This window comes from Clarias gariepinus, chromosome 14 (genome assembly GCF_024256425.1).
Source record: "Clarias gariepinus isolate MV-2021 ecotype Netherlands chromosome 14, CGAR_prim_01v2, whole genome shotgun sequence".
NCBI classification, from domain to species: Eukaryota; Metazoa; Chordata; class Actinopteri; order Siluriformes; family Clariidae; genus Clarias; species Clarias gariepinus.
In genome coordinates, this window is record NC_071113.1 from 25,869,560 (window position 1) to 25,882,765 (window position 13,206).

Sequence of the window (13,206 nt, forward strand, 5' to 3'; positions counted from 1 at the left end):
TTCAACTCTGAGGACTGATATCCGAGTGCGTCAAGCGCTTTGTTTTGGGGTGTTAAAGCATCCGCTCTTAGTAGTCCTGATCTTGCGCCGTCAGACTTTTATCCTACGAAGATTCACTTCTGACGAAAAAGGTGCAATCTTTAATGAGGGAATATAAAAACTTGTTGACAGATGGACAAAAGCGAGGAGGTTTTGTGGGAAAAATTAAGTATTTGTCTTTTCTAAAAGTTAATTTAAATAAATTCTACAGCCAGAGTGCGTAAAAATAGTGTGAGAATTTTCGACACACACTTGCATTTTGCTCAGTATGGAAATCATCAATGATGTGTATTATTAAGACAATTGAAATTATATTATTTTATTTATTTTTTTATTTTGAGCTGGTGGTCACTTGCCGCCTTGTTCCCAGCTACGCAACATCGGCCGCTCTCCCACACAACACTCATCTCATGTTTGTGTTTTAAACTTTATTCCATCTTCAGGACTGTGTATGTACTAAAAAGCAGCTCCAATACATGAACTTCTTTTCCAAGTTGTTTGGTAGCTTTGTTTCTGTATCACTCAAGTGCTGTGCAAGTCCTCCCAAGTATAACATGACTTTTTTTGTGTGTGTGTGTGTGTCGTCAGGACGCTGGCCGGGAGACGTGTGTGTATCCTCTGCCTGAGCCTCATGACCTGTTCCAGGCGTCGCAGATGAAGTTTGAGGATTTTACTAAAGATCTCCTGAAGCTCCGAAAGGACCTGCGAGGTAACACACACACATGTACACACACACACACACACACACACACCGCCTCGGGGGCCGTCTGATTAGCCATGACAGTTATTGGCACTCATCCTGTCACTTACACTCGCTCGCTTTACACCCTTCTCCTCTTACAAGGAGCTCGAGTTTAGAGAAGCCCTATAAGCGCACAGATACACATGTACATGATCAAATGTATTTTACTGAGGAGCAGCGTGTAAAAGTGTAAAGGAGATTTCTAGGGATAAAAAAATTTGTGTAGTCAAGTAATTTTGATGTATTTCTGTTCAAAGGAAGGATTTATTTGATTTCATTTTTATTTTAGTTTTAAACACACTTGCATGCACACATTTTGCATCTGTATATCTTGTATACTGTACACATAATTACAAACACACACACACACACCCAAACCCAAGTACTTACATAAATACATACACGCGCACTTCGGTCTGAGGTCCCTCCTGTCTCGAATTGATGGTTGAGACAAATCTAAAGTCGTGTCCGTGTCCTGTCTCATCTTGACGGCTTTTGCGTGTTGCCGATCTCGCCAGTCCTCTGCTGGTTGCATTTAGGCTCCTTGTAGCGTCTGATCCGAACCATCTGGCCCTGCAGCAGTGTTCCCCGAGAGAACTCCTAGTGCTGAACGATTCTGCTGTCTAAATCTCTTCCTCTAAATCAAGGCTGATCATCAAGGCTGAGAATGATCACAGCTTATCTGATTGTCCTGCCGGACTGAGGACCATGCTGAGTGTCCCTAATGTTAAGTTTTAAATCTTAACAATTTTTCTAATTAATAAAATGAGAACATTGTATAATAGGATCAATACCAGAAAAGTGTCCCGCTAATTATAAAATTTGTTTTCCATCTTTATGCATCTCAAATTCCAGTTTTTATATTCTGTAGTCGTGTGTCAAATTTAACAAGTAAAACCCATTATGAGAGAGATTTTGGGTCGCCACAAGAACCCCCTCTGTCCACCTTGACACGGGGTCTGTAAGTCTCTGGAACTGTAATGGTGTGATGAACACAGTTAGTCTTGATTCATACACGTTCACATTCCATACAAACTTTAATAATTCTTTTGATTGTGTAAAGCTGCTTTGCGACAATGACAATTGTTTAAAGCGCTATACGAATAAAATTGAATTGAATTAGTTGGTTATTAATCCTTCTCATTTTCCATTTTGTGCTGTAATAAAATAGTCTCCAGCTGTTCAGAGGCCTGTGTCTGGCTGTGAACATCTTTTAATCCAAGTCTGCTCTTAGTTTGTTCACACAGAAGTGCGAATAAATAAGCCTTTAGTAAATTGACCTCATGTCTCAAAGGCTTCCCCCTTTTTGTCTCACTTTCTCAATTTCACACAGATTTGCACTCTCTCTGGTCCACACACACACAGCACTTGTCAGATGTGGCTCCTTTACTATTAGCCGTAGTGTTTGTCGTCTCCTTGCGGGGAATCGCTGCGTGGGTCTCTGGAGGCCGTTTGATCTCGCACGGCACCAATCAGACCCAGCAGCGCTCCCATACCTCTGTTATGACTACCCTACAGAGGGAGAGACACACACTGGCAGACAGAAATAGAGGGGGGTGCACTTACAGCACATAAGGAGATGGAGAGAGTGAGATTGGGGCAGTATGAGTCAGAATGATGGAGGAATAAAGATCCAGGGGCAAAATGTTTCAAGTCGATTTACTCGGTCATTCATATTCTGTGAAGTTTAAGATCCAAATCAAGACAGTATGGAAATGGATCTAAACCATGCCATTTACAGTTATTAAATTATGGGAATGAGAATAACAACAGACCACAGAAGACAATATCATGATGCCCAGGTGCCAAAGTTTTATACATGATCTATATTCACCAGCTTTACAATGGAGTTGAACATGAGTAATTAAATGTAGTCCGTACCGTATAACATGGGTTTGTTCATTTAAAAAAAACATGAAGCTTTCAAACAATACAAATTAACTTTAAATACGAATTCTTTAGCTGCCGTCATTCTTTATAAACAAACTTGGGAAATAATTCACTTCACGGCATGCCAGTGTGGGAATAGTTTAGAGCGTACCACCTGTAGGATCATAAAGAAACAATGACTTTTCTGCCTCAAATGACATCAATGTCGCAAAACCCAGCTAGCGCACATGGCTTTAATGCATTCAATTCCCAGGACTCATTTGCGCTCGTGTTTAGAGACTGGTGTGTGTAATGAGTGGGTTTTGAGGGCTTCTCTATTATAAATGTAACAAATTATTTAATAATAGTTTAATCATTTCTAGTAACAGTCGTACCAAATAATTTGCGATACATAACTGAAACACCATAAAAAATTGTAAAAGTAATGTAAAGACCATCATATTGAGCAGTATTTCATTTTGTTGTAAATGAATTTAAGTGCTGGTAGTGTACACTTTTTTTTTTTTTTTTTTTTTTTTTTTTGGTCTGTCTGTATCCTTCTTAGGGGGCGGTCTTGACTTTATATACTGTATAAACTATTCGGTTATAATTTCATCAACAGTATCTTGTAGCTGGCAGGTTTGAGTTGCCACTTGCGGAACACGAAAAATGTGTTTGACAGACATCTGTACCGATCTCGGTGAAAAGTCGTGACAGGTGACCACCAAGAATGTCTTTGAGACTCTGGAAATAAAAACGAACGCTGAGAAAATGATCCGTATTCTTTAAAAACTCCAGCATGAATTATTTCTCCAATTAAGTGCTTAAGCCTCAAATCACCGGTCAAATTGCTCCGACTTCCATACGTAAACATGGGCATAAACGCCGACCCAGCATTCCCTGATCATGTAGGTCTTTGAACGTGGGTTTTAAGCATGAGGTTATTTCCCAAGGTCAGCCGTTTATGGAGCTGGAAGTTGTTAACACATTCGAAATGGTTAACAGGCCCTGTCCTCTTCCTTTTCTTCCTTGCCATTTTTTTTTTTTTGGTTGCTCTCGTTCCCCTTAAATTCCTTTTTTTTTCTTCCCTTTTTTCCCCTCCCCTTCATGCCCCTTCTATCAATCAGACAGGTCAGACTCAGACAGGCTACAAAGCAAAGGTCTCGCTGGTCAAACGGCTCCCGGTCATGGCCAATCAGAGGCCAGGCTATTTCAGGAGACTCTCTCGGTAATTGGACGTGCAAATTTGGACGCCGTTTGTGGCCTGACGAATCGGACGATCATTCACATGACCAAAGGGGTAGGAAGGAGCTAGGTAAATATCTAGAGGCCACCATTACTGGATTGAATTATGTCCATTTACTTTATAGTCGGATCGTTAATTTATTGCAGAAAAGCGCTACCAAACAATTAAGTTTCAGCACTTTAACCGCACCTTGTTTCTATACTCTTGATCTGATCTGAGCAAACATGCGACTCGTGTACCGCACGACTTTAATAAGAACCATTGAGCTCGCCTGAGATCAAGGAACCTGTGAAAGTTAGTTTTTAATAAAGGTCCTTTAAACGCACCACCTCTTTCTTGGCTTTTATATATGATCCCTGAGAAGTTTCTCAGTATGTTTTAGATGTTAATGGTTAGTAGTTTTAGGGACCACTAAGCGCTGCTGTCATTCCAGCCACACCGGCGTGATCAAACGTCTTTTAAGGGTTAAGAGGTAAAGCCCGGGTTAACTGGTCTGAACTTGATATCCTGCAAGAATGTCCATTGTGATGCTTTTTATAGAATGGTATTGTCTCTAGGTATTTTTATAGGAAAAATTATGAGAGAGGTGTGTTATTCCATGGAGAAAATTATTTTATATTAATACTCCTTTATAGGACACGTGAGTCTAGCCTCCTAATAAGTTTTCTATTTTTTTTATAAGAAAAAGAAAGGTATTTTTTATTTATATACGGTGTATATACAGTGTGTGTATGTATATGTGTATATATATGATAGATAGATAGATAGATATATTTTTTTTAACATAAACTTTACTATTCTGAAAGACTGAACTTTAAGTAAAATTTAGGATTTAAGTAAAATTATTATTCCCATAGTATAAATGAAGTGCATCTCTTGTCTGATTCAATACTGCTGACTTGACATTTGTCCAGAAGACGTTACTGTAAATAGAGCGGTAATGTGTAGACATGGTTCAAGTAATGGAAGACATTTAATATTTTACATGACACCAACATTGTTTAGCAGTAAGGGGGTAAAAAAAAAGCTTTATCTTTTACACAAAGATACACATAGTATAAATGAAGTGCATCTCTTGTCTAATTCAATACTGCTGACTTGACATTTGTCCAGAAGACAATCATCGACAAGCCACAAAGTGCTGTATTAAAGCTTATTAATATAAAAGGTTTACTAAGAAGGAAAAAATGTGGTAGAAAAAGGTGTGCGAGCAACAGGGATCACTGCAGCCTTAAGCTGATCTGTACAGCAAAGTCAATTCAAGAACTTGGCTTTCGAGAGCTTCACAAAGAGTAAATTGTGGCTCGAGTCTAGGGATGGGAATTGATAAGATTTTTACGATTCCAATTCCATTTTCGATTCTGCTCAACGATTCAATTCTTAATTGATTCCCTTATGGATTCTCATTTGGAAGAAAAGGGACAACAAATTGTTGATTAGCATCACCAATGAAAAAATTTATTAAATAATAAAATAAATATTCTTCTGTAAAATTAACAAAATACAAATTTTCAATTCTACAAGAATGTCCAACATTTTCTTATAGAAAAGAAGGCATTTATTTAACGTTAACCGTTACTAACAGCAAGTTTTACACAGCTAATATGATGGCAGTGTTTGTTATTTAATTAGTTACCTGCAGTTTTATTAGCCGAGGACATGCTAACGTTGTTGCTGCTGGGTTGAGAACTGTTAGTCCGGAGCGGATCGAAAACGCAACATTTTTTTATAGTTATTGCATGCTGTGTGTGCAAATGTTTTAGCATGTTAGTGGTATTTCCTCCCTTTGAGGAAATATCTACGCTGCAAGTATTGCAAGTTGCCCTATTTTCATGGTTTTTGGTGAAATACAACCAGACTTTTGAGCGTTTGTTCCGCTTAGGCGCCATGCTTACTATTGACTGAGCGTAAGCTACGCAACGTGCGTAAGTTATGCAATGCGCGTGATGACGTCATTCGTGCCCACTGGAATCGTTAAGGGAATCGTTTGCAAAATTCGCAAGATTCCGAGGAATTGAAACACTGGGAACCGGTTCTCATCCCTACTCGAGTCAGTGCGTCAAGAGCCACCACATACTGTAAATGTCTTTAACTCTTGGCTCTTAAACGCAGCTACAACTGCGTTTTTAGTATCAAGCCACTAATCAACCAGAGAAACATCACAAGCTTCTTACCAGGAGAACAAGAACTGGAACTTTGCTCAGTGGTCCAAAGCCCTCTTTTCAGGTTAAGGCAAATTGTGCATTTCCTTTGGAAATCAAGGTCCCAGAAATGAGTCGAGAGGCACAGAATCCAAGTTGCTTGAAGTCTAATGTGTGGTTTTCACCATTGGTTGGTGATTTACTTGTAATGAAGATCTGAGTTTCATTTTTTTAAAGTAAATTATTCTACCAAAATGTGAAATTTAAACAGCCTGTCAGTTAATGAAAAGTTAAGTTAACTTTTGCATTATTTCCGGTACAGCTCTTATAAACTAACTCTAGCCGTTGCTTTGAAAGCAGTTTTACTTGCACTAGGTTTTCCATGAATCCTTTTATAATAATAAAAATTATTAGTATTTTTACTTGGCTGCTCATTTTGTTGTGTACTCTCTCCTAATTTGACCCTGTCCTCATTTTAGACCCCCTGGCCTGATGCTAAGTTTTTGTTGGCCATCCTCTATTTATACAGACTTCCAACACAATGGGATGTTTGCCCATGAGAGACTCTGACTGAAGAAATTATGGAGGTTAACTTGTGCTTCTCTGATCATAATTGGTGTAATTGTGCCATGTTTTGCCTGATGATCAAAGACGCTCTGGTAGGGAAGCTGAGGCCCAATTTTCGTTCACCTCTGCGATCTTTCTATTTGAAGCTTCCGGAAGGATTTTTCTTTTTTTTTGTCTAATTGTTGTGGATCGGTTTATTTACTGACTTTGCAGTAAGTTTCATGGCAGACCAACAGATTTTAATTCTAATTATGTTTTTTTTTTTTTCATATTTGTATAGCTGGTGTGTGTTATTTTTCTCCTCAGAAGCATGTGCTTATTTTATGTCTAATGATTGAACGGTGAATATTGCCATAAGGACCATACAGGTTGCTCAACAATTGCTTAAAAGTGGCTTACTAAGTTTTCATAGTGAAAATAACCAGGGATGCTGAGAACCTGTCGTTGTGAAAAGACTTTTCAAACATTACTGTAAATAGAGCGGTAATGTGTAGACATGGTTCAAGTAATGGAAGACATTTAATATTTTACATGACACCAACATTGTTTAGCAGTAAGGGGGTAAAAAAAAAGCTTTATCTTTTACACAACAATTGGGAAGTCCTGAAAAATTTGTCAGTGCTTTAGTTGAGTTTTTGAAAAAAAATAAGTTTATGGAAACTGTCCTGAAATTCCTTTCTGATGCATTTCATTTAATGTATTTAATATTTTAATAGTGTCAAGATTTTTCTAAATTTAGAATTTAAAAAAATGAAATATCTGTAAAAGGTAAATCAGCTTTATTCATATGTAACCCATTTTTCCCCTGTCTTTTTATCATTTGTTACCCAGCATGCACTGCAGAGGTGGAGAAGGTGTGTAACGTCTCCTCTGAAGAGCACCTGCAACCCTTCAAGGACAAAATGGACGAGTTCCTGAGTCAAGGTGAGCCACTGTAGCGCGTTTCGGTGATTCGGTACTTTACGGTAATCATCACTTTAATAAGTTTGTTTTATAAATAATTGTGGCGGATGACCGATACGCACCGCTCAGTAACAAGGTAGCTTTTTATTTCATTTAATTTGTAATTTAAACAGTAATTCTATTCACAGTAATTTTGTGTCGTTTAAATTCTGCACTTGGTTTATACTTGAGGGAAACTAATATAAGAAACGGGCTAAGATTAATTACTCATGTTCAATTTATTTGTGAAGATGTTGAATAAAGCAAAGGTATAAAGGTTCTAAATGTTTTTTTTTATGGTTTAAGTCTATAAATTTGTAACAAAAACAGGGAAAAAAGGTTGTTAAATAGGGATATTTATAAAATCGTGATACTTTTAGAATCGCAGTGTTGTTTTAATTGCCACTTTATCATGATATTGCATGGGGTGGTGATGTGTGTCCCGTCCTTAGTGTTTCATGCAAATGGAACGCTTCTGGAAACAGTCCTGTGGCTAACTGGACTTAGCTGTCTGCCTATTTCTGGTTAGAGAATTAAGACTTGTGGTCATTTACTTTTTACGCAGCTCAGTTTTGATTTAAAGCAGATTTTGAAAAAAAACAAACTATCCCTTTAAAGCTTATTTCCAATCTCTCCAAATGCAAATAGTATGTTTCTTATTTTAATATGTACAGTATAAAAAAAAACATACAAAACACACCAAACCCAACTCTTCATTCTAGTCTGTAGTTTGTTCTTGGCTCTAATATTAGACACAAGTTTAAAACTGGTGAAATGAATAATTGAGGTACAGTTTAGGTGAAATTTAAGGATGCATCCCTTCTGACCGATATTTCACTCCATGAAGATGTGACGCACAGCTAGTCTCACCATTCCAAGAAAGATGATGAATGTAAATCAACTTATAGTTTATTAAATGTAAAAATCTCAAAATATTGTGTCCCTGGTATAGCATTTTAAATAATGTAGTTCATGCAGCTTTTATATTGTATTAATTGATTGTACCAGTAATTAACGACTATTGCACTTAACTTCCCCCAAGCTGTGATGAGAGGGTGCATGCTTCATGAAATTCTTTCAATCACATGCATTCTAAATCCCGTTGCTCTGTGTGTGTGTGTGAGTGAGTGTGTGTGTGTGATTCAGCGGTTCATGCTTGTTTATTTACCCCAGCGAGCATTTGCATTCTGTGGAAAAAGCAACAGTTTTGCCAGGGTGATGTTTAGAGGTCTCGTTGTGGAACCGTCCCAGAGACCATATTCCCAGGAATTGCCTTCCAATTGGCATTCCTCAAATTCTTAAACTCACCGGTTGGAAAAAATGAGCCTTTCTCTCTCTCTCTCTTTCTCTCTCTCTCTTTCTCCCTCCCAGTGAGCAAAGGGGCATTAGTGTATAAATCAAAGTGACTGAGGCATCCTGCTCACGGCGCTGGGTGAAATCGGGTGGTCTGGCTGTGATTAGGAAGCACAGGATGGTGTTCCACTTAGCCACGTCCCGCTAATATGTCATGACCCCAAAGCTCCGGCGAGCATGAGATTTTGCTAACCTCACGTCAGATTAATCCGTCCCTCTGCGACCCAGGGTGCGAGAGTCGAGCTGAGGGTCATCTGCGACGCCTCAAAGAGAAGACACACACGACCACCTCTTGTACTGTGGAGACTGGAATAGAGCCGTGTGAAATCTACAACAGTTATATGTTCAGTTTCTATACATCACATGGTGCGATTTAGTGCGATTCAGCCCTGTTTAATGCTTTGTTTGGATTGATTGGTCAGAGAGTTTCCATGAATTCTTTAGAACGCCAAGACTGACCGTGAAGTTAAATCACCGGTTTATATTAACACACATGGCCACACCATGTAAACAAATCTGCGAGGAGAATTTTTGGAAGGAGTCTCCAGTGTCAGCACTTTGTAATTGAACTCTGAGGTCAGAGGTAAAGCTTGGAGCTTTATAGCTTTGCATCAGGACACATCACATCAGCCTGTTGCTTATTTTTTTCCCAGAAAACCATGGATACTTGGCTAGCTTGAGCCAAGCCATGTGAGAGTACTCTGATCTCCTACAGTATATAAAACCACACACTAGGTGAGTTAGTCCACAGGAAACGTTCCCTTCTTTTTTAATTTAATATCTATACCTTAGTTTATTATTATTATTATTATTAATATTATTATTGGTTTGTGTGGAGTGATGCTGGGGAAAGTACAGTACAGATGTCTCAGAAGCCAAGAGATCAAGATTACCAGTAGTAACCTGTAGAGGGGGTTAGAGGTGCAATTAGGTGTGAATACGCTTGCACGTCCATGAGACGACGATCATTTTTATCTTTGAGAATATTGTACATTTGTTTTTTGTTTTTTTATGTACTTTGCATAGCCAAGACTTTAAAAATCAAAATTGAGCTCCAAAGTTTATCGTTTTGCGCACGTTTAAAAGAGCTTTTTTTTTTTATCTATTGTCTCGTTATAATAGCTGATATTTTACTTAAGCTAATTTAACATTAAGGTTAAATAATTAAAAAACTTTATTTAACGAATCAGATCATGACAAAAACGCCAGTTAAAAGTAGAATACCCCTAGTTACCAGAGTACTAAATTAAAAAGCCGAAATGGAATCTGAAATTTCCTTTAGGATCAATAAAGTATCCATCCATCCATCCATCCATCCATCTGGCAGTCTCTGTAGTCCAACACGGGTCTGTGTAAGTCAGCCGTGATTACTATTGTATTTTTTCTTATTTTACGACTATGGTAGGACCTCTGGTCAACATTCACACAATGTAGGCCGTTTGGGAACTACGCTAATGAGCCTAATCTGCAAGTCTTTGGACTGTGGAAGGAAACCAGAGTATTTGGAGGAAACCCACTAAGCACAGGGAGAACTTGCAAACTCCATGCACACAGACCCGAGGCAGGAATCAAGCCCAGATCCTGGAGGTGCAAGGCAACAACTACGCCAAATTACATGTGTAATGTATAAGTATACTATATAATAAAATATATATTTTTTTAAAAAGGGTAACATTTTTATTTTTAAAATTTTTATGCAATGAAAAAAAATTCCATTTAAATTTTGCTTATAAAGTGCAACGACCAGTGGTCATTGTTGCAAAGAAACTTTTATATTTTTTCATAAAATGTGAGACAATAAGTATAAAATCAAACAGTGGGCAGTGTAGTTGGTGCTAGTTCTTGGCTGCACCATGAAATGTAACCCATCAGTTTTCATGTTAAAGGTCTTCTGTACCACGTGCACGCCGTTTTGACAGATCTGTATGACCCAAGACGTTCAAACGAATTAAACCCGAACCTGACGGATAGTTCCTCTGCTTTATTCATCTCTCACACATTCACACTCATCCCCAGACAGTGAGTGGTGTGGGGGGGGGGGGGGGGGAGCACAGGGTTCACGGTCTGAACTCTTCTAACCACTACCGGCCTCAATTTGTCAAAGAGCACCCAGGTCACTGACCCTCACAGGCCCCCTGCACTTTATAGGAACCGTTTCACACACACACTCACACATAGAGAAGTTTGATCATCTTGGTCTGCGTGGCCTTTTCCCAGCCTGGAGCGCTAAGACACACTGGCGACGACAATTCACCCTTTTGTTTTTCCTGTATTGTCTTTCACATCCACTTCAAAGGCCCAGCACTCCATTTTTCACTTTGCGCAGACCATCTTTATCCTTTCTGAAGAGTTACAGACTTATTTAGCGAGGAACGTCGATAAACCTCTCATATGCATCCAAACATCTTGCCCCACTCTCTTTCCCTCTTTGGTTTTTAATCCATCTTTTTTTTTCCCCCTTCTTTTGACTGATGGAAGAAATCAGCGCCAAAGCAAATAAAGACATCACAAGTGAGCTTGACGCTTCGCAGAGACACACAATTAGGCACTCAATCATTTCTTTCATTCCGAATTTCAAAGCTCAGTGAACATGCATACGTACACACTTTTTTTTTTTTTTTTTTTTTTCTCAGCGCACATCATTTCAGAAGTGACGATTCACGGGATATGTGTGTGACGGCTCGAGGCGCCTCTGACAGTTCGTTTAAAAAAAAAAAAAAAAACCTCTGTTGTTTATAATCACCGGGTAAAATGCAGACTCGGCACCGTCATCGATTGTTATTGTTCGAGCTCGGGACGGGTCATGGTGCAGAAGTGAAAGCAGACGTAGAGCAGCGCCTCTGTTATGTCTGCGCTCGCCTTGTATTCCTTCTTCTCTTTATAAAAAAAAAAAAAAAAGGTAATTTTTGCATGCATTCTTGTGTGTGGAGAAATGTTTTGAACTTTAAAAAACTGTGTCCGCAGAAGAAAGTCTGGCTTTTATATCTGCTAACCAGTATATTAGATTTTCCGGCCCTTCATTTTTAGGTGTAATTGAGTTCCTAAGTAATTATTCAGTTCTTGCAATTAATAGATTTCTGAAATTAAAAATCACACACCTTAGAGCTTATACTGTGTAAGAGCTTAAGTCAGTAGATGGTAGACAATGATCGTGTGTCTCTTGACAAGCCTCCTAAAGGCGATTAGAAACAGATACCAGTCCCATAAAGTCGCTCATTTGGCCACGCGATGATAAACAATTAGCGCCGGCATGTTGTCTGCTTAGTCGCTATTTAAGTAACCATCTCCACCCCAATTGGTCCCACATGCGTGAAGATGAATCGAAGGCTTTGGTGTCTGAAGCTGTAGATCTTTGCATTTGATGCGTCTGAAGTCCATTTCACTCCACTCACACTCAATGATTTGATATTGTCCAAGAGAGCAAGCCGTACATCAGAGCGAAGTTCATTCCATCTTCTCTTTCTTCTCTTTCTCTTGTGTTGTGTGTTTTATGATCCGCTAGCCATTACGATGCACGCAGGAGAAACAGAGGCGTAATTCCTTTTCAGAGGGATTTATTTTTATTTTTTTTTTTTTTTTAGAAAATCCAGATGGATTCTGAAAAAGCATGTCATGACGTTTCTACGTGTTATAACAGACATGGCTGTGGTTACTGTTTCTAATGTGGAACTTAACGCCTTGTTAAAAATTCTGTACAGCCACAACGGTCTTTGTCTGGAAAGAATAAGAAATGAGGTTTCGCAGGTTTTTCAGGTGGGCAGATGTTCAGCAGCGTATCCTTTTGAGCTTTAGTGCAGACCAAAGGCCTAAAAGATACTGATGTAGAAAAAAGCTTGGACACTCCTTTGAATTTAATGTTCTTTCCTGATTATTTCTTTCTGCAATACTGAAGGCATCCTAAATGTACAATAATCCCCTTTGAACAGTTGATGGAGACGTATCTGCTACTTCTGCTCTGTAAATCCTTTATAATGGCTCTAATCTGATGTGCTGTTGGTTAATTGGTGATGTTTAAGGCTGGTAACTCTAAACGAACTCCTCTGCAGCAGAAGGTAAGTCTTGGTCCTGCTTTCCTGAGAAGGTCTTCATGAGAAACAGTTTCATCATGGTGCTTATTGGGTTTTACAAATGCACTTGACACAACGCTGTTCTTACAAGAAATGTTTCAGTAAGGCTGACCTTTGTTTCTTAAAATAACAAGTAACTGCTGCTGCTGGGTTGGAAATCTCCTATATTGTCCTAGAAAAATACAAAAATATGAGTTTGATTTAGAAAGCGTGTCCAAACTTTTGACTAGTACTGTACGC

At 38.7% G+C, this 13,206-nt stretch overlaps 1 protein-coding gene across 1 annotated transcript in view; it reads left to right on the forward strand.

Moving 5' to 3' along the window:
- The window catches only part of fmn2b (formin 2b), an 84,049-nt gene that overhangs the window by 53,676 nt on the left and 17,167 nt on the right, over window positions 1–13,206 (forward strand). Inside the window, exons 13-14 of the mRNA XM_053510838.1 lie at window positions 628–748; window positions 7,436–7,528. Of these exons, the coding sequence (XP_053366813.1) occupies window positions 628–748; window positions 7,436–7,528 (214 nt within the window). The remainder of the gene's footprint in view (window positions 1–627; window positions 749–7,435; window positions 7,529–13,206) is intronic.